The sequence below is a fragment of the Talaromyces proteolyticus genome (assembly GCF_021365285.1).
Source record: "Talaromyces proteolyticus strain PMI_201 chromosome Unknown BGW36scaffold_3, whole genome shotgun sequence".
NCBI lineage: Eukaryota > Fungi > Ascomycota > Eurotiomycetes > Eurotiales > Trichocomaceae > Talaromyces > Talaromyces proteolyticus.
Window position 1 is genome coordinate 53,582 of NW_025764279.1, and position 26,618 is coordinate 80,199.

The window sequence follows — 26,618 nt, forward strand, 5'->3', positions numbered from 1 at the left end:
TGAGGTGATGCAATAATTGCATCTTGGTTATCATTTGCAGGAGCTTAGTCTCTCTAATGCTCTAGTCACCGACTTATCGATATATCGAAGTCAAGCCTATGCACATTCTGAATTCATAGAGTGAACCTAAATTGAGTAATCTCTAGTACAGTAGATGATGCTAAAATGACACTACAATAACTGATATGCCGCTGATCATGAGACTATATCTGTATCGGCAGCTGATGGCTTCTCATGCACCCAAACGATATATGACTCCTCATCTCCATTATTTCTAAGGGTGCGAGAATTGCCTGCGGGTATATAGACTGCGTCCATCCTGTGAAGTTCCTCGTAGCCATTTCCGATATCGACCACAACTTTTCCACGGACGACGACGTTCAGCTCAGCGATAGGGCGAGTCATAACTTGCTTATTTCCCGGAGGAATAACTGTCAGTCCAACTGCTACCTTGTCATTGTGGAGTGCTAATGCGGGACTGAAATTCGTGGATCCTTTTACTCCTCCGACCCAATTGATACTCCAATGGTTCTGACCAGGCTCCTTGGTATGCTCATAGTCCCAGTTGGGCTCAAGATCATTCAATGGAAGTACCTTGATCTCCTCCTTAGATTCATCTTGGGGATTCGCCATCGATTCGTCCCAGTATTTTGAAATACCTTTGCGCTCAATCGCATCGTGAACCCAGATTAAATCGACCGGCCCTTCTCCGCAGGAGCGAACTCCATGCGGAACGCCTCTGGGGATGTAAATACAATCCAGAGGACCAGCCCGATGGGTGACACCGTGACCATCATATCCTAAAACATGGCCTCGTAATATAATGTAAATCTCACTGACACTATGATAGTGTCTTCCTTGTTGTCGGTTGGCGGATGGTAGGTGCATGAAGCCGACAGACGCATTGTAGCTCAATACGGCATCTCCAGGGTTGGAATTGCAGTATCCAGTGGGGCCAGCCACCCAACTGATCATCCAACGCATGAGTCCTGGCACTTGATTGGGAAGATGCCAGGACGGTTCGAGATCTTTCCAACGAATGATTGTAGACAAGCTCATGTTGCAGTGTTTTTCCTTGAAAAAACTGTTATAGAAACAAAGCAGTCGAGATCACGAGCGAGACGAAAGTGGACAGCTCCCGTAAACGAACTAAGTTCTTTAAAACTTCGAACCCCCAACGGAAGAAAGGCGCGGTGGTCAGGGGATGTAAGTTGACACATAAAATTTGACCCAAAAATGCTGACCGATATATATGGTTTTGTAGTATGCTGGTAATTCCTATTGTGAGCTGTTTCCGACAATTCCACAGCTATAATTCCGGCAGTCCGCAATATCTTTAGGAGATATTGTCTACGATTAGTGGTTGCGTACTGTTCCGGTTGTTCATGCATTATGTTTCATTCCAACCATCAATTCCGTTTTAATTCCTAATTGACCGTTTCTACTTGGTATCAAACTTATTTCTCTTGAATATAAAGCAACAACCGTCGCTAAACCTTTTTTTACGAGCCCACTATTTATCATTGAATAGAGTCTCAACAAAGTGTTGAGAAATAAGTATCTTGCAGGACTATTATATCCTCCCATCGCATTTTCCCTAGCAACCACCGGTATGGCTTCAACACAAGGGTTCCATGGAAAAATTATCGCCGTTTCGGGTGCTGCCTCTGGTATAGGTTTAGCTACCGCGCATTATCTAGCTCAACGAGGCTCTTCCCTATCGCTCTTGGATATCCAACAGAAGGCACTGGAAGATGCAGCCGAGTTGATTAGAAAGAGTACTAATACTAGGGTCCTGACGACAACCGGCGACATTAGCAAGAATGAACATGTCGAGCGATGGATCATGTCAACAATTTCAGAATTTGGCAGGCTAGATGGGGCAGCTAATGTAGCGGGCATATTTGTGGAATCAACCGACCGTGGGGGAATTGCGAACATGACGGACGAGGTTTGGAACACCGTTCTCGGTGTCAACCTGACCGGGATGATGTTCTGCCTACGGGCCCAATTGAAGGTGATTTCCAACGGTGGAAGCATCGTCAATACCTCGAGTGTAGCGGGACTACTCGGATCAAGCCAATTTCCAGCTTACTCAACAAGTAAGCATGGGGTCATCGGACTCAGCAAGTGCGCAGCCCGCGAAGGGGGGAGCCGTGAGGTTCGGGTAAATGCCATTGTCCCGTAAGGAATTAATTCAGTTGATCCGCCGTACTTTACGCTAATCATTGGTATAGTGGAGAAATCCACACCCCCATGTCGTCCAGAGCGAGTGAACTCATCACTGTTCCTGGCTTCACATCCAAACGAGCTATCAAGAGAGCAGGAACCCCAGAAGAGGTCGCAGCACTAATTGCATTCCTTCTGGGAGATGAAAGTCGCTTTATTACAGGATCTGTGTACCAAATTGATGGTGGGCGAATTTGCTAAAACTATGCTTAGGTCCTCGTAATAGGGAAATCAGTTCGCATTTTGACGCTCTTTGAAATACCCCATATTATATGAAGTTCATTATGCTGTAAATAATATTCTCAAACCTCGATCATGAAATAAAATATGCTTTTCCAGTTCTTGAAGCGGGGTAAAGCGACGTTCGTATTTTGAAGGAATCAACCCGGCACGTAGTATATTCAAGCCGAATATGGGAAAGTTTGTCGGTTCTTCACATCCGAAAGACAAAATTAAGTCGGGAGTAGCGGGGAGATATCTACGGAGGATATGGTATAATAAATAGATTTTCCTAAAGAGTTGCAACCCATATCATTGAAAAAGCGAAAAAGAAAGAAAAAGAAAAACAAAACGTCTTCTGTCGTGCAATGGTTGAGCCAACAGATCCCGTCGCCGGCGCATCTACCGAAGTTGAGGGGCCTACCTTACATAGTTCATGTGGTAGTAGGAAAAAGGACAAACAAACGGCGAGTCATGCTCCATCTAAAAAGCGAGGTCGTTATGTCTCTCGTGCCTGGTGAGTCGCATAGCGCAATTTAGCCTGCTTATCTTACATGTCATCAGTCTATCTTGCCAAAAACGAAAAGTCAAGGTAAGGAAACTACACACATGATATTCTGGCATGGTTCTCAGCTGTTCCTAGTGTTCCGGTCAACATCCATGTCAGCAATGCCACCACAGCAACTCACCGTGTGTATATGCTAGCGGACGTTACCGAAAGCTAAAGCGTGAAAGGGGAATTACCTATGAAGTGCAGAGCGAAGCGCAGATAACTACGTCCCGAGGTCTGGTCGCAGATTCAAAACCGGACACAAATCTTTCGCCTTCCGAATTGCGAACTAACCATCAAAATGAGTGGGAGGTAGATATGGTTGCAAGACTCGCCTCTTTGGAGAAAAAGCTCGACGACATACAACCCAATCACTCCCTTTTGATTCAAAGTGAACAACATTATCGCACTAGTTGCACACCTCGACCATCAATGGTGCACCTGGATGCATTCGCTGACATATGCTCCTATTACAGGATTGAGGACGCTAACGAGGCTGAATATGCAGAATCAACTTTCCGTAGTGGAACTGATCTGCTAACCCCAATCTCAGTACTAAGTAGTAACTCCGGCGTTGACAAAAAACCAGAGATCGTACCAATCACTTCAACGCCAGAACCACACAACAAAAGCCTGGTTGATAATTCCAGTTACCCACACAATTGCAAGGATATTTTCTGCCTATGCAATGAGAGATGCGGTATGAGAGAGGCTGGAACCGTACGTATGCATATTAGGACCTATTTTGATTGTCTCAATACCCACTGTAGGTTATTAGGAACGACCCCTGTACAGAAAACGGATCACTGACATTCAAGAAGACCCCTGTCTCGATGAAGCTTCCTTTCTAGCAGATTTAGAAGATTATTTGGCCGAAGACGGAACAAGTCTAATGTCCACTAGGTCCATTGGGTTCGTAGCCCTCGTTCATCTCGTTGTAGCGGTGGCCAAAGTCCTTGGCGAGAACTGGACCGCCTCAACCAGCGTTCCAGGGTGGGACAACTTTATTAAAGCTGAGAAACTTCTACACTCTTCTATGTGGTCTGGCCGGGCAGATCTTCTGACTATCCAATCACTCGTGGTTAAGACACTTTTTCTAATTTTCAGCGACCATACCACCATGGCATCCACAGCAATTAGTCTTGCGATTCGCTTAGGATACCGGCTTAGCATTTATGACCAGAAAGCATGGAAGACGGAGGATACAGCCAAAGTGGTCTTGCGCCAACGTATTTTTTGGTGTCTATTCTGTTTGGATCGGCATGTGGCTTTGGTCAGCGGGATGCCGTACCTCATTCACGAGTCCGATTTCCGAGTTGACCATCCCCTGGACATGGGGGATGATGATAATTTAGTGGAAAAGGCACAATACTATTCATCATCCCTGTATTTCCGCTCGACTATTAGGTGGGCCAAGCTTTGTGCAGAGATATGGGATAGTGTATTCGCAATTAATGCGCCAAATCCTGCAGATCCGGAATTTCTTGCCGCGATCGATGCTCGGATTGTGTTGTTGATATATGATCTTCCAAACCAATTGAAGTGGAACTTGGAAACTCTGTCATTGACTGATATGGAGAGACTCCCACTGCATGTGTATCGTCAGTGCATGATAATAAATTTGGTGAGAGATTTTGGTGAAAAGTTGCAGGATTTCGCTCATTACCATGTGCAGCGTTCAAACCACCTCCGTCTGCTCCTGAGACGTCAGGAGATGATAAGCTTGAATTATCACGACAGAACTGCAATATCATGCACAGAAATTGCTGCGTCTTCAATCAATGCAATTCATTTCTTTCACACGTCCCAACTGTATCAGAACACAGACCGCTATTCATCAGTCGTCTTCCTGGCTAGTGCCATTATCCCCCTTGTTAGTATTATCATCAAGGAAAGTAAAACCTCTGCGCTACGAGAGACCGCAGGTAACTCATTTCGAAAGGCACTTGGTGTCCTCAAAGATATCTCCCATACCCTAGCATTCGCGCATAGAGTGTTGCAGCGCCTGAGTCATCTCATTGACCTAGCAAACGGTAACATTACTATCTCGTCGCTGATATATTCGGACCAGGTGCCAGGGAATGAACGTCAACTTGAAGATAGCTTTCAGTCGACATTACATGACACCCGTATTTTCCCAGAAGATTTATTGGGGGCTGATATTTATCAGAATGCTCATCAGAGCGGAAAAATGGATTTGGATGATCTCCCGCGATTGGATTGTGTTTTCCTAGATTGGGACTACAACATGAATACGTTTAATCGCTTTCAGTGAGAATAGCTATCATTTTCTCGCGGCCACCTAATTGACAACAGATTACTTGATATTTGAACCTGATTTGATGCAATACTCGTTCAGTAAATGAGGTGCTGGAAACGAGAAAAAATCATTGTGCTAGCAAATTCATTCAGATTTCTATTTCTTTCTGTGGACACAGACTGGGTGATTTTTAGACGCACTGGTGTAAGAGCCATATACCCCAATCCCAGCATTCCCATTGTCCTGTAGGCTAAAATATAGCAACGGCATTGGGGGGACTGCCGACCCCACCAGGAACATGTACCGGCATGCTGGAGACAAAGAACGAATACCGATTTTGGTTCAGACATTCTTGGCTGAGTTTTTCGAGATCAAACATTTCTCCTATTATATTCATCAATTTTTATCCTCCTGCTTTATCTGTACAAGAGGCTTGAGACTAACCAATTGGCATCCCCCATCCACTTAACATAATCTCATGCAAGGAAAGATCTTCCTCACCCCCGAGGTCACTTCTTCCGCACCAGATAGGAAAGCTCTCCCAGCCCGGTGCATCTCCAGCACAAGCACTAATCCCGGAGTCCCAAAGCCATTTAGCTGTTTTGATTGATGTTTCTACCCCTACCCAGGCTGTGGGTTTTGAGGCCCAGGCAATCTGTTCCTCTTCACTGAGAGCAGCATATCCGGCAGTAAATCCGGATCTCACGAAGAGTATATCACCAACTCGGATAGTGATATTCTGGGCGTCGGCACAAGCCTGTAAGTCGTCGACTGTTATGGTGTGGTTTTGCATTAGATCGTAGCTCTTGTTCTGACGTTGACTCCAGCGAACATAGTCCAGAAGGACACCACGCCCTACGATGCCCCCACTTGATACCCAGGCTATATTTTTCCGTTAGCATGCAACCGTAAGATTCATCGATGACCTACCCTGGGTTCCTAATCTTGTACTGGCATTGGGGCCGTATATATCACTCTTCGTAGTCCCATTATAGAACAAGCCTGACTTCCGGTATCCAACATGTCGAAATCCATCCCATTGAGTGGATACCTGTTCAGTAAGCTTCATTGTTCAATGTAACGGTTCATTATTTCATTTACCTGGGTATTCAAGTGAATGGTATCATCGAATGTCGGGTTTTTCTTCCCAGGGATGATCACATGTTGAAGCCCCGCCCTATTGTGCGACGGTTTGACAAGGCGAGTCATCGAATGATCTAAAGCTACTCGAACCCCAATCTGAATCTCCTTGGCCGCCTCTCGCACCACTTCTGGAGTAAGAGTGTTTAATGTTCCTAGCTCATCGTTGGGGCCATAAAGGCCCCAGGCTGAAAAAGGTGGATCATTCTCACGAAGAGGAAGTTCGTCAAACGATGGCCTCGACATGCTTAAACATCAGAATCCTATCTTAAGCGTGACGTCTTCTCTTGTGATAAATGATGTGCTCTTTGACTGAACCAGAAGTCCCAGAGAAGAAAGAATAGACCAAGGCACATTAATATAGCCAGGTTTACCCCTTATGTTTCCGATATTTCCGCATAAAGCCGAAATATTCACCTTTGCACTGCGCCTCCTGGGTAAACAGATACAGCGGATTATGCCAGCCGCTGCGCAATAATCGAATATTGAATTTTGCCGCCAGTAGTAGACCGAACAGCCACATGGCCTAGCTACAGCAGTTGCGCGCTAACAAATTCGGAAGCGGTAGGTGCACAGGGCCGGTATGGTTATGAGATTTATACCAAGTCCTTGAACTCTCAAAAAGTATGATGAGATGATATATATAACAATATCATACTCTTCTAAGAAGTTTAGTAGAATCCTTCGAAACCCTCGATGAACTTTGCAGAACTCCCCGCCATCCTGTCAGCTTTGCGAAAATGGATGATCATGCCACCAGCCGCAACGGCCAGAAAGTATTTTGGTTTTACGATATCTGGCATTTCAACACTTGTATAATGCATCTGCATTCATGATTTGAAGAAACCTTCCCTAAATGCGGTCTAGTAGTGCAGAGATATATCGCCTCGTTCTTGTGAATAGTGCCGAGGCTCCAATTACTACAGGGGCCATTCTGAACAAGGATGTCATTAAACGGAAATATGGAGCAAAATGAAAGTAGGTATGTACTAATTGGCAGGGGGGTCAGATCTTCTGATGCCCTTCTAGAAATTATAGTAGATTAACTCAGGTATCTATTCGCTACGATTGATTTGGGTTTGAGACAGCAAAGAATTGACAAGTTCGGGAGAGTTGGATAGGATTGTTGTATCCGGAAGTGCAACATCCGATTCTCTGTTTCTAGATAAAAACGGAATTAGAAGTATATCAACTTCCGAACTCCAACCCTAATTGGATCTGTGATTGTGGGTTATATGTGGAAGCTAAATGCTTGTTACCGAACAGCAAGACTTTGCGAGATACTTGTCTGTTTGCTCCATATAAACTGTTCGTACCTTTCACAACCTTGATCACACCAACCTGTTTTCAAGGAAGCTTTTATCAGAGCAAAACAAGCGGTTAACAAAGTAAACATTTTTCCACTACAGTATGTCCGAGAAGACAACCTGGACCCATCTCGTCCGATTTGAGCATAAGGGAGTTCCAACATTTGGGCAGCTGGTGTCCCCCAAGGACGACGGAGATCTTGATGAACAGTTTGAAGTTGAAATCGCTACCGGTGATCCTGTCTTTAACAATGTGAAATTCACTGGGGAAAGGGTGACTGTAGCAAGAAACACACTATTGGCACCATTTGCAACAGTCCCAATTGTCATCAATACTGGTCTTAATTATGATGATCATGTCAATGAGTCCTTGTTTTACAGTGCTCCGGTAGGCCCCAAGTGTTCTTTAATGATGGCTTTGCTGGAGCTCACAAGACCAACAGGATTTGAAACCGAACATTCCATATATCTTTTTTCGACCGTCCACCTCAATCGCACCACCATATCCTTCTCTTCTGCGAACTTATAAGGTTCAGCAAGAATGCCTGGACTATGAAGGCGAACTAGTCTTCCAGACAGGCTCCCGACCTCTGAAGGATATCTCTGTTGAAGAGGCCAAGAAGCATATCATTGGATTCACCACTGGTTGCGATTTCTCCCCCCGGCCTGGGAAGATCCTCGGCCGTATGAATTACATTTACTCAAAAGCATTTGACAGTTGGACCCCTTGCGGGCCAGTTTTGGTGCACCCCAGTGTTGTCGGAGTGCTGCCTGAATTGGATCTTACAACCAAATGGAATGGAAAGGTTGTGCAGAGCGACAACTCCCGCAACATGCTTTTTAATGTTGCCCAGATTCTGTCCTCTATGTCTATAGGTGGGAGTGAAGCTATATTGAAGTGAGCTATACTGACTTACGAACTAGGCACTACTGTCCAACCTGGAACTGTTGTCTTCTCTGGCACCTGCGGTGGTGGGGCGTGGTTTATCAGTGAGGGTAAAGCAGGGACGGGTATCCAGGATGGAGATGAAGTCGAAGTAAACATCAAGGGCATTGGGAAGGTTCGCGCATACCCATGTTTTGATAAATAGGGAAATATACCAACACGGTGTCTCTCCAGGCTCAAACAAAGAGCAAACTATTATGTATCGATGGTTCATCAGATGGCTAGTGTTTATGGTTGTTCTTTCTATTCGACAATATGCTCCGAGTACTCTACAGCCATTACAAAGTAACAATGTTTTTAGTTCTATTTTAATCACGGTTTGAGACCATTAGAGTAGAAGGGCTTGTTTTCTACGGATATTTTGGCTTGAGTCTAAGCAGCTCATGTCAATCAAAATGCCAAGGGTTCTCGGTTCGGTTAAATGTCTTCCGACTTTAGGGACGGGATGCCTGCAAATCCCACGCTCGTGTGCCCCCGGCCTAGAGGGAATTTTATCGAGTCAGACCCGAAGTTTTTGGCGTAGTCTTAGATTTCTGTATATATTAGGAGTTGGCATATCTACCACGAGCAACTCTTCATACTAACCCATTATCTTCAACTATAGAATATTCATACCCTCTTTCCCTGTCCGTGTAATCGTCGCATAAATGGCAATTAAACGTGCCCCATCCTTGTTCATTTCCCACGGTGCGGGACCTTTTGCCATTCTTGGATCTCCGCATCAGCAACCCCTTGTCGACCTCTGTAAAGAGATACAATGGGTGCTTGATGGTGCTAAGGGCGTGATCGTCGTCACAGCGCACTGGGAAACTGACCGTCCGTATGTATCTTCAGCCCTCAACCCGGAATTATATTACGACTATTTCGACAACCTCGCAGGTCAACTTCCTAGAGAAGCTTTTGAGATCAAGTACCCTGGTAAAGGTGATCCAGAACTGGCTCAGAAGATCAAGGACAAACTTGATCAACATGGCTTGCAGGCTATACTTGATGACACTCGTGGTTGGGACCACGGAGTCTGGGTGCCGATGATTCTGCTTCGGCCACAAGCAGACATCCCTATAGTCCAAGTTTCCATCCCAAACGGACGCGATGAGGCAACTGAACCAGCCTTGAAACTTGGACGAGCCCTTGCAGGGCTCAGAGATGAAGGTTATATTATTCTTGGCAGCGGGTCCAGCTACCACAATTTCAATGCCGTAATTGACTCTATTATGGGCCAGTCGAATGGCGCGTCACCCATTCCGAGTAATCGGCCTTTTGAGGATGCGATGGATGAAGTAGCGAAACTGCCAGACGCGAACCAAAAGGCGGCGAAGATTCTCAAGTGGAGAGAGGAATTTCCAGATAGCGAGGCTGTCCAACCCGTGGGTTCCTCGGAGCATTTTGTACCATTCATTGTCAACATTGGCGCGGCTGGAAATGATGTTGGAAGGAAATTGGGCGAGTGGGATCTCTTTGGCACTATCATGAGTTTCTACATGTGGTAGAAAAGAACAGCTTGGCTTGATGTAGTATCGAGCAATATAGACCTCAAGCTACCAGTTGAAGACTTGGGACAAATGCAATTTGTCACAGTGATGCATGTATTTGTATTTATCGAACTCCACACCGTCAGCTCCGTTATGACTATTTACAAGTGGATCATGTTGAGCCTCGCCTTAGGGCCTATATTATTCTCCTTTACCTCTATAGAGTAAATCAGGTGTACTATGAAACCCAACTAATCAGTTAAGCTAAGGTACAAGGGAGGCGTGGGTATCACAGATTGAAATCACCACCGCCACAACGACTATCATACCGCCAGTTCAACATGGCCACGTGGGCTAAAGCAGTGGCAGATAGAATTCGTCCAAGACTGACAAGATAGATCCGGACCCCAAAAAATATCCGCTCATTTCTGACAGCCATTGGTCTACAGAGCGATGTTAAGAAGAGAGCGCTCGGAAAATTCCCTCTATCTGCACAATATATTTACGTTGTTATTTAGATACGACTAGCAACGATATACTGCGAGAGCGGCATCTGTTTTAATCCATTACGACTCTTGCATAGCCTTAATCATTGGGCCGGTATCCTGAACACAATATTTAGCAAGCCACCACCTCCATTATGAGACGGCCCATACTTACTCCCCAGGCTTGAAAAAAGCTCATCCTCGGGTCCGGTGTGTTGATTCTCTCAATCCGAGCCCTCCCAAGGAAGTCTCCCTGGACCTTCTTGCCATTTTTAAGTACTAATACAGCATTTCCAATCATCAACAGATCTGAACCATCCTCTGTGGCAGAGTATACTTTGACAATTTCGTGATACCGAGAGGTGACATGTTCCCACGCTTTCGCTCGGGATTGCTTTATCTCTGCAAGGTGTCACTACTAGTACCAATGTTTCACGAGGTGCGTATATAAAAACAAGCCATTTGTCGGATGAAGGGAAGTACCTAGAGATCCCTTAAAAGTCCCGCTGGAAGAAATAAATGTAGCATCACTGGTGAAGATGTCTGTTGTGAGCTTTGACCCAGCCTCATCAGTCATGGTATCCATCAAGGAGAAAAAATGGTCTAGAAGTCTCTGCACTGCCCTTGGCACAACGACAGATGGCCACTCGGTAGAAGAAATTCTAGATTCCATGATGCAATAACATCAAATTGGTCTGGCTATTCTATGAGAATGTCGTAGCGCAAATTTAAGGCACAAGTAGATTGCATTCTATAATAAGCAGAATGAGCACCTCTTCGGAAGTTATAGTCCGAAGACCTCGGGGAAGGCATTGTGTTCCCTCTATCCCATGCTTATAGTCAGGGTTCGGATGAATAGCCCCGATCTAAGTAGATCAAATGTTGAGTGTCCTTATTGACGGACGGAACTCAACGCTACCACCTTGGTAGTAGCACTAACCACCACGAAGTGATCCATCATCCAGAACAAATGGGACGATTTACGGTCTTACTACGGACATTGCATATTTAGTTACCCCCCTTTTCTTAAAACTTCTAGTGGGTGTCTCTAAGTAAATGTGTTGAATGGTTCGACACGAGACCAGCATGGGAGAAATCCAAGGTCTGGCACCCTCATGGCTTCTGGTACGTACTTTTCTATTCCTTTCATTAAATTGCCCTGCATGTGTCTTGCTAATTCATTTTAGTTAGAAGCCGATCTAGGGTTCCGGCCCATACTCTCAGGCAATCTTGAGGATATCCGGAGAGACAATGCGAGGATCGCGACCGCTCTAGGAAATGGAAAATTCACTGTTCTCGAGTTGGACAGGTCAGTTTCAACAAAAGACATTAACATCAGCGGAACACTCAGCGTTCGTGTCTATCAACCGCCAAGAATCAATGAGAGTGACTCACTTCCATTGGCCCTATATGCTCATGGCGGCGGTTGGGCGTTCGGAGGCCTAGACGATGACGATGCACTCTGCCGCTTCATTGCCCGTACTGGGCCTATGGTAGTAGTCTCGGTTAAATACCGGTTGGCCCCCGAATATCCCTTCCCTGCGGCGTTGGAGGACTGTATAGACACTATTCGATGGGTGAATCAACATTCTGAAGAGTTAAATGCAAACTCTGCTAGCCTTGTGACGGTTGGTCAAAGCGCTGGAGGAAATCTTGCGATCGCAACTGCCCTTAAGTGCCTAGAGAATGACATCGCACACCCAATTGGCGTAGTCGCCATTGTTCCTATTACTTGTCACCCAGATCACTGTCCTCGGGAGCTTGCAAGGCAATATACCTCTTACGAGGAGAATGCTTACACACCTATGACAGCTGCCACAACTATGAGATCACTTTTTGGTAAGATCCTTGCAACTGGGAAATCCAATGGGATATACACAGATGGATAAGACTGAGCAAACTACCAGATCTATATTCGAAGAGCCCCGAAGATCCCTATATCTCAGTCTTGCTTCACAGCAACCTCTCCAAGATGCCGAAGACATACATTGCGATATCGGAGAAGGATACCTTGCGTGATGACGGAAGACTGTTAAAGAAACGTCTGGATGAATATGGGTAAGCGTCATCAATAACATGCTCCGTGTCATTTCCATTTGTTTAACGCTCTGAGTGATGGATAGGGTGCCCAATAGATGTGATGAGTATATAGGGCAGCCCCATTATTTCCATACAATGCCAAGCAAACATTTGAGGACGGAAAGGGATCTTTTCTATAAAAATTTGGCAAAGGGGTTAAAATTTGTGTTGATGTGATGTAGGACATTGCCATGCATGTGGGAGGAAGTTGTCCTTGTCCCGTTCAGGTCTCATATTATTACCCATGAACATATATATTATTTACTTCATGCTTTAAAAAGCCATTCATGACATTACGTAGCTCGGCTAGGGCTTCGAGAAGTTGCCACCATTATTTTAGCTATCTCCTTAGGAGTCGATTGATTAATATGTCTATGTGGGTATAAAAAATTACTGTCTCAAAGACATTCATATTGTATGAAATATCAAATTATATTGTAGGAAGCTATGTACGCTGAAAACCATCATATAACTTGAGACAAATATTAATATTGAATATTTCAACTTCCATTCACTATCACCGTAGTTTACAAATCCCGTAGCCATTGATGTTTATACTCGAACTACCGCTTCATAATAAACACATAATGCTACTGTAAGCCCTTAGTCTATCGTTCGTTCAAAATACTCGGCCTTCAAGGATAAATCGTGATAGCTGACGGCAACAGGATCTACGGGTTTTCGAAGTATATCGCTGTCGTCAACTGGACCTATACTATCTTGCGATACGTTAAGGCACGTTAATAATCATATTACCCTTCCCGACAGCCTTGAGGAACTGGAAGAGCGAGTCCCAAACATCCGCCTTCAAATGCTCTCGAAGGACCTTGCCGGGCTTACCCCAAGGATATTCACGTGTCGGAAATAACGAAGAACAAACATTCAAATTTATTTGATTCTCTGGCCAAATTTGCACATACAAAGGGCTTACGATAAGTCGCAGTCCTTGTGCGGTTCTGTGGCCCTTCGGTTGTAATGTGGTTAGATGAAAGAATACGGCCCGGATCATATCGATCCGATGGATACCACATACAAAGTTCCCGAACTCAGCTGTATGCACAGAGTTTATCCGTAAAGGAAAATAATTGATGCTGCATGTGGTTATGCTAATCTACGAGTAGTTATAGAGGGAGCACATGGAAACTCTCATGTGAGGGAATTGATTTCTCCTTCACTTGATATGTCACGCTTATGTCCCCTGATAGATCTGGTTCACGCACATATATATATATAACTCAGTGATGCCTAATAGCATTTGAGTTTGCCGGGCCTATTTCATTTACCTTTTGAGAATTACCTCATCATATTTAAACTTATTCGAAACTATAGTTCTTCCATGTCGTCTAAGAAAGTCGCGTTAATCACTGGGGGAGGTATGGCGTGCACAACTGGACACACGGAATATATACTGACATTCCCCTGCTCAGGATCTGGTATTGGTCTTTACACGTCAAGGCAGCTTAGCAAGGATGGTTGGAATGTCTCAATCGCTGATGTGAACGAGAAAACAGGCAACGCTGCTGCTGATGAAATTGGCGGTATTTTTACACAGGTAGATGTTACTAGCTACCAATCCCAGGCCAAAGCGTTCGAGCGTACATGGGAGAAGTGGGGGCGTATTGACTTTGGTCAGTACATGAATTCTTGAATTAGAACCTGAGCAGCCATTTAGACCTGCTTACTAAGACTCCCTTGACCCTGTCTAGTGTTTGCAAATGCTGGAATCCTCGATGTTGCAGACTTTTACGCAATATCAGCTACGATTCCCCCTCCAGAACCCAATTTATTGACCAGCAAGGTCTGCGTGGATGGTTGTATCTACAGTGCTCACCTGGCAATGCACTACTTTCGTCAGAACCCGGTCAAGGAGTGCAGCTTGATAATGACCAGCTCTGGTGTGTGACCTTGAATCATTAATTTTCATGATCTACTGTTGACACATCTTGTAAGCTTCTGCCTTGTACGAGGCAGCGATTCTACCAATCTACTGTGCGGCAAAGTATGCAGTGATTGGGCTTACTCGTAGCCTGGGGAAGGAACTGAAGAAGGAGAATATTCGTGTGAACGCAATTCTTCCCGGCGCTGTACCAACAAATATTGGTCTGCCAGTGAAATTGGTAGAGCTGGGAATTACCCCCACGCTCCCGGAGGACAAGATCACTAAACCAGAGCATATCGTGGGTGCAGTATTAGAGCTCTTGAACGACCCCGAGGCCTATGCTGTAACTCTAGAGGTTAGTGCAGCAAAGCGCTACCGTCGTCAGAAGCCTGAATATCCGGACGAGACCATGGCATTCCTCATGGGCGAAAAGGAATCGTGGGCTAAGCACTAAATATAGATATGTACTAAACGCGGCCACGACTTTGTAGCCTCCGTGAAATAGGAATTAAACTGCATAGTTGTCACTTTGTAATCCATTGATAAAGGTGTTGATGTAACGTAATTCAGATAGCACCCTCTCAGAACTCATAGAGGTCGGACTAGTGTGATAGTGAAGGAGCTCAGGGTACGTACAGCCAATACGCGCATGGTTGTTTATCAGTATTTATCAGCAAATATCAATATTTGATGGATCTGTCGGTTGAGATACCGATTGTCATGACAGATAAGGGTTTGGAGTTCACATGAGTATCTATTGCACGGGCCCGAATGCGTTAAGCAGCAGAGTCCGGTTAACGTCAATTCGGCCATTGTGCATAAAATATACAAGCCTTTATTGGCAAGATCTACCAGAACCAAACTCAAAGGCATTCGGATTTAGGAACCATCCAGACACTTTATCGCCGTAAATCTAATGTTGCAGGTGCCTAGCGCAAGCTGGATCGATCGTATTCCACATCCGAATCATGGGTGCATGCCCCACCAACGCTCATTAGCTTACAATAATCTGGGTCACCCGGCATGAAGTTAACCGAACGAGACATGGAAGCTCGGATTTGTTTCAAAATTTGCCCGTATATGGCTCTGGCGTGAAAAACTTTTCAATGATATTCCTATACTTCGTATCATATAGAAGGGGTATCTCTCTTGTCTAGCAAGTTCCAATGAGATGCATACTTTGCGATAAGCATCTGGCGGCACAATGTCGGCTTTAACTAATATTTCTAACCTACACATGTCCCCTTTGGTCATTCCATTCTTCGTTCTCATTCTTATCCTGGGTATCGTGAGTGCCTTTGACACCGTCATTGTTCTAATTTCTAATAAGGAACTGATTCCCTTGCTACTGACACAGGGTTTAACGTATGTTGTTATTCTGGGCATCTATAATGTATTCTTCCATCCTCTTCGACACTATCCTGGGCCGCTTTTAAATGCCTGCACAAGGTTGGCATGGAGCTATCAAGTAATCTCCGGCAAATCTCAATTTATTCTTAATACATTTCATGACCAATATGGACCGGTTGTACGAATTGGTCCAAACGAATTGTCCTACATCGATTCCAGGGTATGGAAGGACGTTTATCAGTCGCGCTCTGGGCATGCTCAAATGCAAAAGGATCCTCTACACTATCAAAAGCATGACCGCACACCTAGTCTCCACGTTTCCAGCGATGCGGACCACACACGAATGCGACGCCTTATCGCTCATGCTTTCTCCGAAAAGGCATTAAGAGAACAAGAGTCAATCATGCAACAATACAGCAATTTGCTTATGAGCCGGCTTCAGGAAGTCACTAAGCATGGTAATGCAATCAACATTAAACAATGGTTTCACTGGACTCTATTCGACTTGTTCGGAGATTTATGTTTCAACCAATCTTTCGGCTGTGTGGAAAGTGGCAAGAGCCATCCTTGGGTCGATATCATTGGACAGTCCATTAATGCCTTCTACTATATCGGTTTGGCCCGACGTATTCCAGGACTCTATCCATTAATCATGAAATTATTAATGCCAAAAAAGAGAGTCGAGCAGGCCGAATGGCACTCCCAATTCAGCATCGAAATGGCCGACAGGCGCATGGCAATGGTAACTGATCGACCAGATTTCATGTCTTTCATTCTCAAGCACAATGAGACCGATAAGGCATTAACAGTTCCCGAGATACGTTCCAATTGCAATGTCCTAGTTCCCGGTGGTAGTGAAACAACTAGTACCTTCTTGACCGGCACTACATGGCACCTATGTAAGAACCCATCGGTTTATAAGGTCCTTGTCGAAGAGATCCGTTCAACTTTTGAGAATGTGGAAGACATCACTATAATGAAATGTGCTTCTATGCAGTACTTGAACGCCGTGATTGAAGAAGGCCTTCGAATCTACCCTCCTGTCCCATCAAACATGCCAAGGGTCCTCCCCAATGAAGGAGCTTTAGTAGCTGGACAATGGGTTCCTGGTGGAGTATGTTCTGAAAAAGCAGTATATTGAGACAACCTGGAGCTAACCTATAACTTTCTTAGACCTCGGTGTGTGTAGCACCATATCCTATGTTTGTTAATTCTCGTAATTTTAAGGACTCTACTTCATTCGTTCCTGAACGTTGGCTTGGAGGTCCAAAGTATGCAAATGACGACAGGTTCGCCCTACAGCCATTCTCGTACGGTCCGAGAAACTGTATAGGGAAAAAGTATGACTGCGTTCAGATTTTTCCGCACTATATGAAACTAACAGTCCTATAGCCTCGCGTACAGCGAAATGCGCCTTGTCCTCTGCAAACTCTTGTGGAATTTTGACATTGAGGTGATGCCTGAAAGCGATAAATGGTTTCCTCATGACATGGTGGTGGTCTGGAATAGCCCGGATCTCGTGGTTAAGTTACACCCAGTCGCGCGAGAACACAGACAGTCTAGCTCGACTGTAATTTCTCCCGAAGATACTTTAGCTTAAACCATTGAATTTACGCCTACTTATCCATTTATATCGATGTAAAGAATGTCTGATAAAATCTTTCGCTTACAAGTATCCATCGACATGTTCGACGCTGCAAAGGCATATGAATAACAGTCATGGAGCGACTAGAGTTTTAAAGGCTTCAACTATAAATATAGAAATTCCAGTGACTGAAGATCGATAAAGTTCATTTTCTAGTACTGAGTAGCTTGAGTCTATTTCAGATATATGCTGCCAATGCTCAACGGTGTTAGCTATATTGGAACACCTTGCTTGTTGCTCGCATTGTCTGTGTTTTTGGGCTTCTATTTCTCACGAAATATACATCCAGGGAAAGCGGTTATAGAAAGACAATGATTGCAGATAGTTAGAACTACAACCCAAATATCTCCGGCTCCGGTTGACGGGCATGTAAACATAAGTCTGTGGAGGTTGTAGTATCTGTGTTCAGGTTGGGAGAAGGATGACCCTAGTGGGATCCCTCGAGGAGCGAAGCTATACAAGATAGACTATTAAGGCTTTGAAACTGAATTGCATAGCATTTTACTTGCAGAACCAGAAGAGAATTGGACACAATATATGAAACACCACTATTATTAATAATTTCTGCTCCTCTTGCGTGGGAAAGCTACCGTTCATGTCAAACAATACGCTGCACCGGCTGCAAAGAGAAGACATATTATCCAAATCAAAGTGACAGAATTATGTGTCTGAATGGGCGGCTTCATAGGAACAATTTCCAGCGCTTCTCTACCATTCTGATGGGTTTAGGTGAGCAAATCAGACTTAAAGATGGTACTACAACAGAGTTATACTATACCTGTTTTTCCAGGACTCCGATGGTTAAGGTCTTGAGTATGTCTCGCGCTTCTGGACTGTGTCCCACATTATCGAAGGCTGCAGAAGCATCCTTGCCCGCCTGATCCATAAGAACTTCCTCACCACCCCTATAAAGTGCATCGTCAGTAATAAGTATTGAATTGTGGCGTAGAAACAGCAATTCAACTCTCGTCAGGGCTTTGATGGGACTCCCCACACGGCCAGGAATTATAATTAAGACTCACTTACGGATGCTCCTTTATAAACTGGCACAGATCTAAAACGTTTTCATGTATGATCATCCACAGATTATGTCTGTCGGTGTGTTCAGCCACATCTGCGTGTGTCAATTTACGCGACATAGTATTGCAATCAATATTTGCTTGAAAGGCCTTAAATTGGGTTGAATGAAGTCGTAACGGCAGGGTCAGAAACACGGACAGAGTGCTTAAGATTTCTAGAGACCGAGGACCACCTGCTTGTGAATGTACATTGGAGCACAAGGCTGGGCACTTCTCTTATCTATAGGGACAAATAAATGCCAAGTGTAATCTCTGCAGCAGCTAATTATGCCAAAAATATGGCCCCGGCCGTCTTCAGGTCTGTCTCCTTGTTTCCCGAAGGGTGTCTTAAATACGACAAAATTTCAGAACTAGTTAGCCGGTTTAACAATCATATAAATCCAGTCCGTTCTCTGGATTCCGGGCCGGAAGCTGGACCAAACGCAAACAACTAAATTCGGGAATAAGAATCTGATTTCGTGGAATTAGTCACAAAACCCCAAGACTATACAAGGTATCAAAAGTTATCATTTTTATGTCCTATGAAAAAAGATGTTCAACCTCCTTGAAGCGGGGCCAGGAACTTGAGTCTTTCCCCTGCTTCAGGGCAATCGTTTCAATGATACTTTGGATTCCTTCGGCGTCCTTTGCACTGACTCCCAGGCGACGAGTTCCCCGAAGATGGAAGCGGGTTGTATTTTGTGCCCCTTGGCCCATCACACTGGCCAGGACTACCAATTCATTCTCGATAGGTCCTAAAACTGAGAGATCGGCTAAAAAGAGGCCATAGACTATAAAGTCAACAGTCCATGCTGGAGGGAAATTAGCCATAAGAATTATGCAATTTGTATAGAATTTACATACAGAAATCGGGATTGGACTCATAGGATTTGGAAATGATGGCAGATTCTTCGCCAAACACTTGGCTCCACCATTCCTGCGTCCGAAGTAGAACCTTATCCGGTTCTGCGAAAAATTTACTACGGTCCCAGTCTTGAGCTGCGTCCTTTTCATCCTCCTCCTTGATCAGCGAGAACAAGCCGTCACTAGCACGGGGTACGCCGACAAGGGTCCATGTTTTAATGATGACGGTGCGCAATCGTCGAGAGACATTTTGCCGACTTTCTAATGTAGAATTATGGCCCAGTCCCTTTAAAATATATTTATATAATTTACCCAAATGCGCGCCACCATCTGTTGCGATCAGTGTTGCCGCCTAAATTGCTCAAACTCAGCGACAGCCTTTCACTTGTTACCGTGGCCATGGTGTAGGGACACCTACTACAACAATATACCATGCCCCTTCTGGGAGGCCTTTTGGGGCCAAGTTCTGAGCCTCCCCGAACAAAATCTCGTAGGATTCAGTGGATTCAGTGGATGCAGTCATTTTTTTTTTTGGCTATGTTTAAATATTAGTACTGAATATTTGCGTTATTGTAAGGTAGGAGTTGGTGTGTGATTAAATATAGTCGAATTAAGTGTGTAGATAGAATAACAGATTTGATGGTATGTATTGTTTTATGGCAGTTCACGGGATGAATAAATAAAGAGATAACAAGGATTTCTCTTATGGCTTGTTTATTTTTTATTGTTGTCCTTCTTTCTCTCTTCTACTGTTCCAATACGGTTTGGATCCTTCTAGTTAAATTACTACTTAGATTTCCAATCGAGTTTTTGTTTGTTCCATGACGACAATTGCATGTCCTCGGTTCGGATGTTAACTGATTCCGTTAATCCAGCTCCGGGCGGACTGCACATGACCCGAGTCAGATTAGCCGAGAGAGGGCTGTTCAGTCCCTTGCGGCTTCGGTAGATCTCGCCAGGGCAATATTCGTCTTTCCACGAGCATAGGTGCGGAAGTGGTTATGTCTCATTATCTGCAACAAGCTCGTCTCTTCTTTCTGGGTATGAGCGTCCGTTAGTCCTGCGATGGATTAGTGCACCCATATCAAACTTTACCTTCTTATTGCTGTCTTTATGAATAAGGGGTATACTGATACCGGGCGAGTTAGTCAAGCTTTCCGCTGAGATTAGATACACATTAGCAGCTTAGGACAATATATCCTTGACTGGAGGCCCTCCAGTTTCAGGGTTGATGATCTTGTAATTGAATAGCCCCTCCACTTCTTACTTTATCCGTGTCAAATATTTACCATGGCTTCTCGAGTACCATCTAGACCAGATGAGCGCTGTATTGACGATTATCGCTCGATCAAAGTGATTTGTATCGGGGCTGGCATGTGTGGGATTGCGGTCGGCTGCCTCTTTCCTCAGCATATCCCAAATCTAGAGCTCACCATCTACGAAAAAAATTCGGAAGTCGGTGGGACATGGTTTGAGAACCACTATCCCGGGCTACGCCCTGGTAAGCATTAGTTGGTAAACATTCCGCATATTTCCAAATTGACAGCGCTCAGACTTGACTCCCCATGTTTATCAATATACATTTGCCAGCAATCCTAACTGGACAAAATTCTATCCTCCTGGCGAGGAATTCGAAGAATATCTCAAGACAGTTGCTGCAAAGTACGAGGTTTATAAAAATACAAGGTTTGGCCACAAGTTCCTCTCCGCTATATGGTCTGAGGAAGATGGCCAATGGGAGGTGTCTGTGCAAAAATTAGACGATGGCACCGTAAGTAGTTCTGGTCTTGTATGACATGTCCATCATCTTCCAGCGATGCTCAGTGTATGGGTTAGACCGTGAAAGACCGTGCCGATATCCTAATCAAAGCAACTGGATTCCTGAATGACTGGCGCTGGCCTAACGTCCCCGGCCGAGAAAAGTTCAAAGGATATATGCTTCATACAGCTAATTGGAATGACAACTTTGACCCATCAGGCAAGAAAGTTGCCGTGCTTGGCTACGGTTCGACTGGGGTACAGATTACCCCCGCGATTCAGCCTCTTGTGAAACACCTTGATCATTATGTGCGTGGGAAAGTGTGGGTTCCTCCGGGAGGGGGCACCAACATGGAGGAATTAATTGAACGAGGTGCCCACAACAACTGTAAGTGGCTAATATACCCAAGTCACACTATATGGTAGTGTTAATAGCTGTTAATGACTCGTGTTTAGTTGATCATAAATTAGAGGAACGGAAGTATTTCACCCAAAACCCGAAATCTTACCTACAGTTCCGCAAAAAACAGGAGTCGTACTGCAACAACGTCCAAAAAATATTTTTCAAAGGCTCAGAGGCGCAGAGGGAGTTTACCGCGTTTCTTGACGCCAACTTGAAGGAAACCACAAAACCTAAGCCCTGGCTCTACGACACTCTCAGGCCTAACTATCCACCCGGATGCCGCAGATTAATCATGGGCCAAGCGTGGCTTGAGTCAATGCAGGAAGCGAATGCAAGTATTATCCCCAAAGATGTGGTAGAGTTTACCGAAAAAGGTATCATAGACTCAGATGGAGTGGAGAGAGAGTACGATGCTATCATCTGTGCCACGGGCTTTGATACGTTAGTCTTCCCACCTGATATGTTTGTGGAAAGAATGGTCAATTGCTCACTCTTAGACAGTCGTCTCGATAGCAGCACTACTCCATTCATTGGTAGGAATGGAACCACTCTTGCCGAAGTGTGGGATCCAGACCCTGTGGCCTACTTTAGCGTCAACCCTGAACAGATGCCGAATATGTTCTTGATGTTCGGTCCTAACAGCGCACCGTTTGCTGGTTCCATTGTCCATACATTTGAGGCATGTGCATTTTACATCATTCAATGCATCCAAAAGATTCAGAGAGAGTATATCAAATCGATGGTCTGCAAGTACGTTAATTACACCACTTGATAATAAATTTCATTGTAGTCGCTACTAACCATTGCTCTAGACCTCAGGCACTGCGCAGCTGGCTCAAGCACGTGGATCGCCACATGAACAAGACTGTCATGAGCGCCAACGTAAGCTCTTTTAAACAATCTTTCTTGATAAAATGAGACCTAAATTTTAACAGTGCGTAACATGGTTTAAACGTAACAATCCTGATGGTCGGGTCATCACTTCTTGGCCCGGGTCAGCTATGCATGGTTATTTGGGCTGGAAGTCACCACGTTTTGAGGACTTTGAGTATACATCCTGGCTTCCCGATGACGATACAATGGCTTGGATCGGCAATGGGAATATTTCTGCGGAATTGACTAACTCAGGAGATACAACAAACTATATGGATTACACTGATTCTTCTAAGGTACTCCCAGTTCCAACTGAGGATTACCCTCATCCCGAGAGCTTGTCAGAGGTTATAGTCAACAGCGATGCAAAAAATGTGACAGATAGTTTCTTGGATAAAAGTGCGCTAAGCCACAAAATATCTCCACAAGTGCTTTCACCACATCCAGGTAATGGAGCCCTACCTAATGTTGACTCAAAAAGCTTTGGCCTGCCGGTGTATGATTGACAACTGTGATAGGTCCCAAGCTCACTGAAACCCCAACCCTTAAAAAGTTTTATTAATCTTAAGGATACAAGAGCTGGCTGGAATGACTAATGCAATTCGCAGCGAAGAGGATGTTTGCATTCTTCTGTGAGCAAGGCGAAATAAACGCTGCTGACGGTTTTTGATATTATCTATATATACTACGAAGTAATATTCTCCTCAAGCACTGAGATTTCGGTTTGCAATTATAACAGAGTGTACTCGCTTACTTATATTTGCACAATCAAGGCTGTAGAATATCAATTCAAAGACACCAAGATAAACGCAAAGTTTGTTAATTAGGCGCGGAATACTAATATCAAGAATACTAAGACGAAATAAGAAAAGGGCTGGTCTACAACGATCAAGATCGTAACAAACCACTCAATGAGTATCTGTATCTAACCATTTTGGGAGTGCGCAAGTGAATCGTTCTTCAAAGGCATAATGGCGAGTGGTGTGGTCCAGGTCGGGTCAGCCCAATGCCAACCGCACGCGGATCAGCTCTAGTGACGACTGAATACAGCTTCCAAGCCCACTGGACCCGTAAGTGTGGTGCAGAATTCCCCACCTGTTCACTGCAGGAAGTCAAGCGAGTTGGTGGTGTAAGGCTGTGAAGTGTATGTCCCGTGGAAAGCACTACCGTCCCATGGCATTGTGAGACCATTCGGAAACATAGGCTGGATCTCTCCATATATGTCCTGTGCCCCACCTACCATGCCAGGCAACGCCTGTGAGATCAAGCTCGGCCCAATACCAGAGTCATCCGCCGTAGAAGGGAAGTTCTGCCAGAATGTTAGCTGTGATGGCCGACCACAGAGCAGAGTATCAGATTACTTTCCTCAGGCAGTGAGCCATTTGATATAGATTGCGGTGGGTAGCCGAACCCGTTAGTCATGACTATATGCTGTCTCCTATCTGTTTCCATATTCTGGCTAAGCCATTTCCCGTCCTTGAATTGGCTTCTGTGGTTTTCCGCTCTTTCAACAGCGTCTCTGGCAATCTTCTCAAACTCTGAACAGATTTTAAAAATTCTCCTGAGCTCATGGTTACCATCAACCTGCAACTTTAGAAGAAACTCCACAAAATAGGTCATTAATCTGAGATCGGAACGTGTACGAGGACCACTTGGCGTTTGTAGAACATTTGAGAACAGCGCGACGAATGCGTTTACAGGAAAATATAAGACGCGCCTTAATTGCTTAGTATTTGACGCAGCAAGGAAAAAAGAGACGTATTCAAAATGAGTACATACCACACGAAACCATGATCCTGTATTGGAATGTACCTGATCAGACGGATTGAAGATCGAGCAGCAGAAATAGATAACGAAACCGATTGGAAGACTCGAGAATTGAGGGTTCCAATCCCAGCCCCTTGTATGCCGTGGCTAGATCTATTCAGCCAAGAGCTATGGCGTATAGAAGTTCGGTGTATATTATTTGAGCAGTGAAAGTATAAGAAGTGCAGCACGATGATGTGCAAGCTGAGAGCGGTAGGCGACTCAACTTTGATATCATAATCGGGTTGGAAGTCGATTGGGATGTTTTCTTTCCACTCTTCAAGTAGATTATCGAGATCAGTAATTCTGATTAGAAGCTCCTCACTAGACTGCTTCAAGGATTGTCTAGAGTAAAGTTGTTTGTGAACTCGAGCATCAATTCTAGCAAACTCAGCCATCGCGCGAAATATATTCGCCTTTCCATTTCCGCTTGGAAGAGGGATTTGCCCTAATCCGTCTTCAGGGTTTTCGCTCGGGAGTTCAATATTCATGTCATCGCTATCTTGCATTAAAGGCAATCCCGAACGAATGCACATGTCGTTGTCTAAGCGATATGCGATCCAGAAGACTCGCTTCCATTGCTCTGCTTCCACAGAATTCAAATTGCAAAGTGATTCCTGTTTGTGTAGGCCCATAGTGTGAGCTAATCTCATCGCAGATGCAAGAAGAAAAGCCGATGGGCGGGGGTCGGGGGTTCCTTGCATGAGCAAGGCCATACCGAGTAATGCTTGTACAGCAAAAAGATCGGTGCTTCGAATGGTGAGTTCTGTGAGGACGGCCAAGCCGTTTCTAAGGTAATCCCGTGAACTTTCTAACACAGAGGCAGGAACATTGTCGAGTGCTTGTAGTCCGAGCGATATAGCTATGACAACGTTCAAGCTAGCCCACCAGCCAACACTGTCGTACGGCTGCGCTGAGTATTGTCTCTCCAGAAGGGCCATAAATAGCGGCTGAGAAAATAATGGGCAGACACTGTTGAAGTCACGGAAGAACTTTTCCACAATCACAATCGCTTCTTCCTTAGGGGGGAGCTGCCGAAAGACTTGGCGAGTAAATAGTGAGCTGAAGGAATCTGCTCGCCAGTATTCCACCATAGACTCATCTTGAGTGGCCGCCAATATTGCATCTTTGAATCTCGTGTTTCCAGTCCTCTCAATAACCCACTGTATACCTTTTGGCGAGAATATAGAGAGTCCAGCCAAGAATCCAACGTAATGATTCTCTCCAATTCTATCAATAGCAAGGGGATCCGCGAAAGTCGCGGGAGATCGAACACCTCTCGAACACAAGCTTGATAGATTATCGGTGTCGGGCCCGAGGTCGCGATCCATAGTTATACAACTCCTCATACTAGGAGCTGAGGACGGATGGGCCATATCTTGCATTGATATCTCTTCAAGTGATTCAGGATCATGATTAGCAGAGCCTTCGGGTGACGTAATAGGAGCTGGATGGGTTGTCAAAACCCTGGCTTCGTTCTGATCATCCGAAGGTTGCATGCCTATTGACGTCGAGCTTGTCTGGCTGTCATCAGTTTCAGTAATTCCACTTGAGCCGTTCAGCAGCGATTCCATCTTTTTCAACCTTTTTTCAATTTCATCCATATATTTCGGGCTGTTGCTCTATTAGAATCAACCGATAACGAAGCCTGTTTAACTACGTACCCTCTCCGAGATCCTCGCCTCTGCCCAGACTGATTAAACATACAGTCGAGTTTATGCTCAGAACAGTAAGTGCATGGCACCTTCCCATCGCATCTAATTTTTTTCCTTTGGCATGTTTTACATGCCTTTGTTTTTGTAAGAGTTGAAAAGTAAAGTTAGTCCAGTAAGTCTTTAAACGGATGTCCATTGCCGGTCGCTCACTGTGGCTATTCTCTTCCGCTTTGGCACCTGATCCTGGTCCTCTCGTTGTTCCATCTCAACCATTGCAAGGCGGATACGGATTTAATGTATCCATAAGCCTGAGTACCTCACAACCCATGCGAAAAGATAGGACATGGGAAGCTTTTTGCGAAAACGTTACTAGATACATACGGCAAAGGTCGGAGCTCATTATTTGGCTTGTAGATGCGCTCCCGGGTGAAACTGATATCCGGGCGGCCCTAGCTGGCCCGAGCATAAAAAGAGAGAAGCGGGGTAAAAGTGGGTTAAACCAATGGAGTGAAATGCGGGGGACTTAACAGGGGTAACTATTTGACAGTCATGCCCTTACCGGTAGCGTCCGGAGGCTATTGTGGATTGCGCACAGGGTCCGTCTGTGAGCACAGGACTTGCATGCAGACTAAAATGGAAT

At 44.9% G+C, this 26,618-nt stretch overlaps 14 protein-coding genes across 14 annotated transcripts; 8 read left to right on the forward strand and 6 right to left on the reverse strand.

Moving 5' to 3' along the window:
* Positions 1-195: 195 nt before the first annotated feature.
* BGW36DRAFT_423825 (RmlC-like cupin domain-containing protein) lies at positions 196-984 on the reverse strand (the record flags this gene model as incomplete). Its single annotated transcript, XM_046219883.1, has 1 exon — positions 196-984. One exon carries the CDS (start codon positions 982-984, stop codon positions 196-198), a length of 789 nt encoding a protein of 262 aa, XP_046074887.1.
* A 628-nt stretch (positions 985-1,612) lies between these two features.
* BGW36DRAFT_445048 (3-oxoacyl-reductase) lies at positions 1,613-2,507 on the forward strand (the record flags this gene model as incomplete). The annotated part of the gene is made up of 2 exons (XM_046221657.1): positions 1,613-2,184; positions 2,238-2,507. The coding sequence occupies 2 exons, from the start codon at positions 1,613-1,615 to the stop codon at positions 2,428-2,430; spliced, it is 765 nt and encodes a 254-aa protein (XP_046074888.1). The 3' UTR covers positions 2,431-2,507.
* Positions 2,508-2,816: 309 nt separating this feature from the next.
* On the forward strand, positions 2,817-5,273 carry BGW36DRAFT_445050 (uncharacterized protein; the record flags this gene model as incomplete). The annotated part of the gene is made up of 5 exons (XM_046221658.1): positions 2,817-2,965; positions 3,013-3,040; positions 3,082-3,138; positions 3,170-3,718; positions 3,777-5,273. 5 exons carry the CDS (start codon positions 2,817-2,819, stop codon positions 5,271-5,273), a joined length of 2,280 nt encoding a protein of 759 aa, XP_046074889.1.
* Positions 5,274-5,508: 235 nt separating this feature from the next.
* BGW36DRAFT_289660 (putative cyclase-domain-containing protein) lies at positions 5,509-6,644 on the reverse strand (the record flags this gene model as incomplete). Its single annotated transcript, XM_046210690.1, has 4 exons — positions 5,509-5,642; positions 5,703-6,140; positions 6,189-6,309; positions 6,360-6,644. 4 exons carry the CDS (start codon positions 6,642-6,644, stop codon positions 5,509-5,511), a joined length of 978 nt encoding a protein of 325 aa, XP_046074890.1.
* A 1,164-nt stretch (positions 6,645-7,808) lies between these two features.
* On the forward strand, positions 7,809-8,796 carry BGW36DRAFT_355674 (uncharacterized protein; the record flags this gene model as incomplete). The annotated part of the gene is made up of 3 exons (XM_046213670.1): positions 7,809-8,093; positions 8,149-8,581; positions 8,630-8,796. The coding sequence occupies 3 exons, from the start codon at positions 7,809-7,811 to the stop codon at positions 8,794-8,796; spliced, it is 885 nt and encodes a 294-aa protein (XP_046074891.1).
* A 502-nt stretch (positions 8,797-9,298) lies between these two features.
* Positions 9,299-10,141, forward strand: BGW36DRAFT_355675 (Extradiol ring-cleavage dioxygenase, class III enzyme, subunit B; the record flags this gene model as incomplete). Its single annotated transcript, XM_046213671.1, has 1 exon — positions 9,299-10,141. The coding sequence occupies one exon, from the start codon at positions 9,299-9,301 to the stop codon at positions 10,139-10,141; it is 843 nt and encodes a 280-aa protein (XP_046074892.1).
* Positions 10,142-10,689: 548 nt separating this feature from the next.
* Positions 10,690-11,281, reverse strand: BGW36DRAFT_423830 (uncharacterized protein; the record flags this gene model as incomplete). The annotated part of the gene is made up of 3 exons (XM_046219884.1): positions 10,690-10,728; positions 10,784-11,010; positions 11,092-11,281. 3 exons carry the CDS (start codon positions 11,279-11,281, stop codon positions 10,690-10,692), a joined length of 456 nt encoding a protein of 151 aa, XP_046074893.1.
* Positions 11,282-11,694: 413 nt separating this feature from the next.
* Positions 11,695-12,864, forward strand: BGW36DRAFT_394409 (Alpha/Beta hydrolase protein; the record flags this gene model as incomplete). Its single annotated transcript, XM_046217912.1, has 4 exons — positions 11,695-11,733; positions 11,910-12,447; positions 12,516-12,666; positions 12,732-12,864. 4 exons carry the CDS (start codon positions 11,695-11,697, stop codon positions 12,862-12,864), a joined length of 861 nt encoding a protein of 286 aa, XP_046074894.1.
* Positions 12,865-14,023: 1,159 nt separating this feature from the next.
* On the forward strand, positions 14,024-15,020 carry BGW36DRAFT_355678 (uncharacterized protein; the record flags this gene model as incomplete). The annotated part of the gene is made up of 4 exons (XM_046213672.1): positions 14,024-14,060; positions 14,115-14,315; positions 14,394-14,582; positions 14,638-15,020. 4 exons carry the CDS (start codon positions 14,024-14,026, stop codon positions 15,018-15,020), a joined length of 810 nt encoding a protein of 269 aa, XP_046074895.1.
* Positions 15,021-15,770: 750 nt separating this feature from the next.
* Positions 15,771-17,516, forward strand: BGW36DRAFT_394410 (cytochrome P450; the record flags this gene model as incomplete). Its single annotated transcript, XM_046217913.1, has 4 exons — positions 15,771-15,854; positions 15,924-17,030; positions 17,090-17,256; positions 17,309-17,516. The coding sequence occupies 4 exons, from the start codon at positions 15,771-15,773 to the stop codon at positions 17,514-17,516; spliced, it is 1,566 nt and encodes a 521-aa protein (XP_046074896.1).
* Positions 17,517-18,333: 817 nt separating this feature from the next.
* On the reverse strand, positions 18,334-18,700 carry BGW36DRAFT_290646 (cytochrome b5-like heme/steroid binding domain-containing protein; the record flags this gene model as incomplete). Its single annotated transcript, XM_046210774.1, has 2 exons — positions 18,334-18,466; positions 18,588-18,700. 2 exons carry the CDS (start codon positions 18,698-18,700, stop codon positions 18,334-18,336), a joined length of 246 nt encoding a protein of 81 aa, XP_046074897.1.
* A 459-nt stretch (positions 18,701-19,159) lies between these two features.
* Positions 19,160-20,151, reverse strand: BGW36DRAFT_458405 (uncharacterized protein; the record flags this gene model as incomplete). The annotated part of the gene is made up of 3 exons (XM_046222011.1): positions 19,902-20,151; positions 19,484-19,835; positions 19,160-19,431 (listed from the first exon to the last, which is right to left on the reverse strand). Exons 1-3 carry the CDS (start codon positions 20,004-20,006, stop codon positions 19,160-19,162), a joined length of 729 nt encoding a protein of 242 aa, XP_046074898.1. The 5' UTR covers positions 20,007-20,151.
* A 622-nt stretch (positions 20,152-20,773) lies between these two features.
* BGW36DRAFT_445059 (uncharacterized protein) lies at positions 20,774-23,023 on the forward strand (the record flags this gene model as incomplete). The annotated part of the gene is made up of 8 exons (XM_046221659.1): positions 20,774-20,984; positions 21,037-21,254; positions 21,320-21,629; positions 21,698-22,106; positions 22,146-22,394; positions 22,457-22,526; positions 22,580-22,813; positions 22,853-23,023. 8 exons carry the CDS (start codon positions 20,774-20,776, stop codon positions 23,021-23,023), a joined length of 1,872 nt encoding a protein of 623 aa, XP_046074899.1.
* A 155-nt stretch (positions 23,024-23,178) lies between these two features.
* Positions 23,179-26,395, reverse strand: BGW36DRAFT_371061 (fungal-specific transcription factor domain-containing protein). Its single transcript, XM_046215319.1, has 5 exons — positions 26,189-26,395; positions 25,988-26,112; positions 24,297-25,937; positions 23,883-24,234; positions 23,179-23,826 (listed from the first exon to the last, which is right to left on the reverse strand). Exons 1-5 carry the CDS (start codon positions 26,249-26,251, stop codon positions 23,617-23,619), a joined length of 2,391 nt encoding a protein of 796 aa, XP_046074900.1. The 5' UTR covers positions 26,252-26,395; the 3' UTR covers positions 23,179-23,616.
* Between the last annotated feature and the right edge of the window lie 223 nt (positions 26,396-26,618).

What these genes read in the sequence shown, in the direction of transcription:
- BGW36DRAFT_371061 (XM_046215319.1), bottom strand. Translation starts at nt 26,251, where the DNA reads ATGGTTGAGATGGAACAACGAGAGGACCAGGATCAGGTGCCAAAGCGG. An exon ending in AGCGGAAGAGAATAGCCACA is followed by an intron (nt 26,113 to 26,188) that starts GTGAGCGACCGG and finishes ACAAAAACAAAG; the next exon opens with GCATGTAAAACATGCCAAAG. An exon ending in AGGCGAGGATCTCGGAGAGG is followed by an intron (nt 25,938 to 25,987) that starts GTACGTAGTTAA and finishes ATAGAGCAACAG; the next exon opens with CCCGAAATATATGGATGAAA.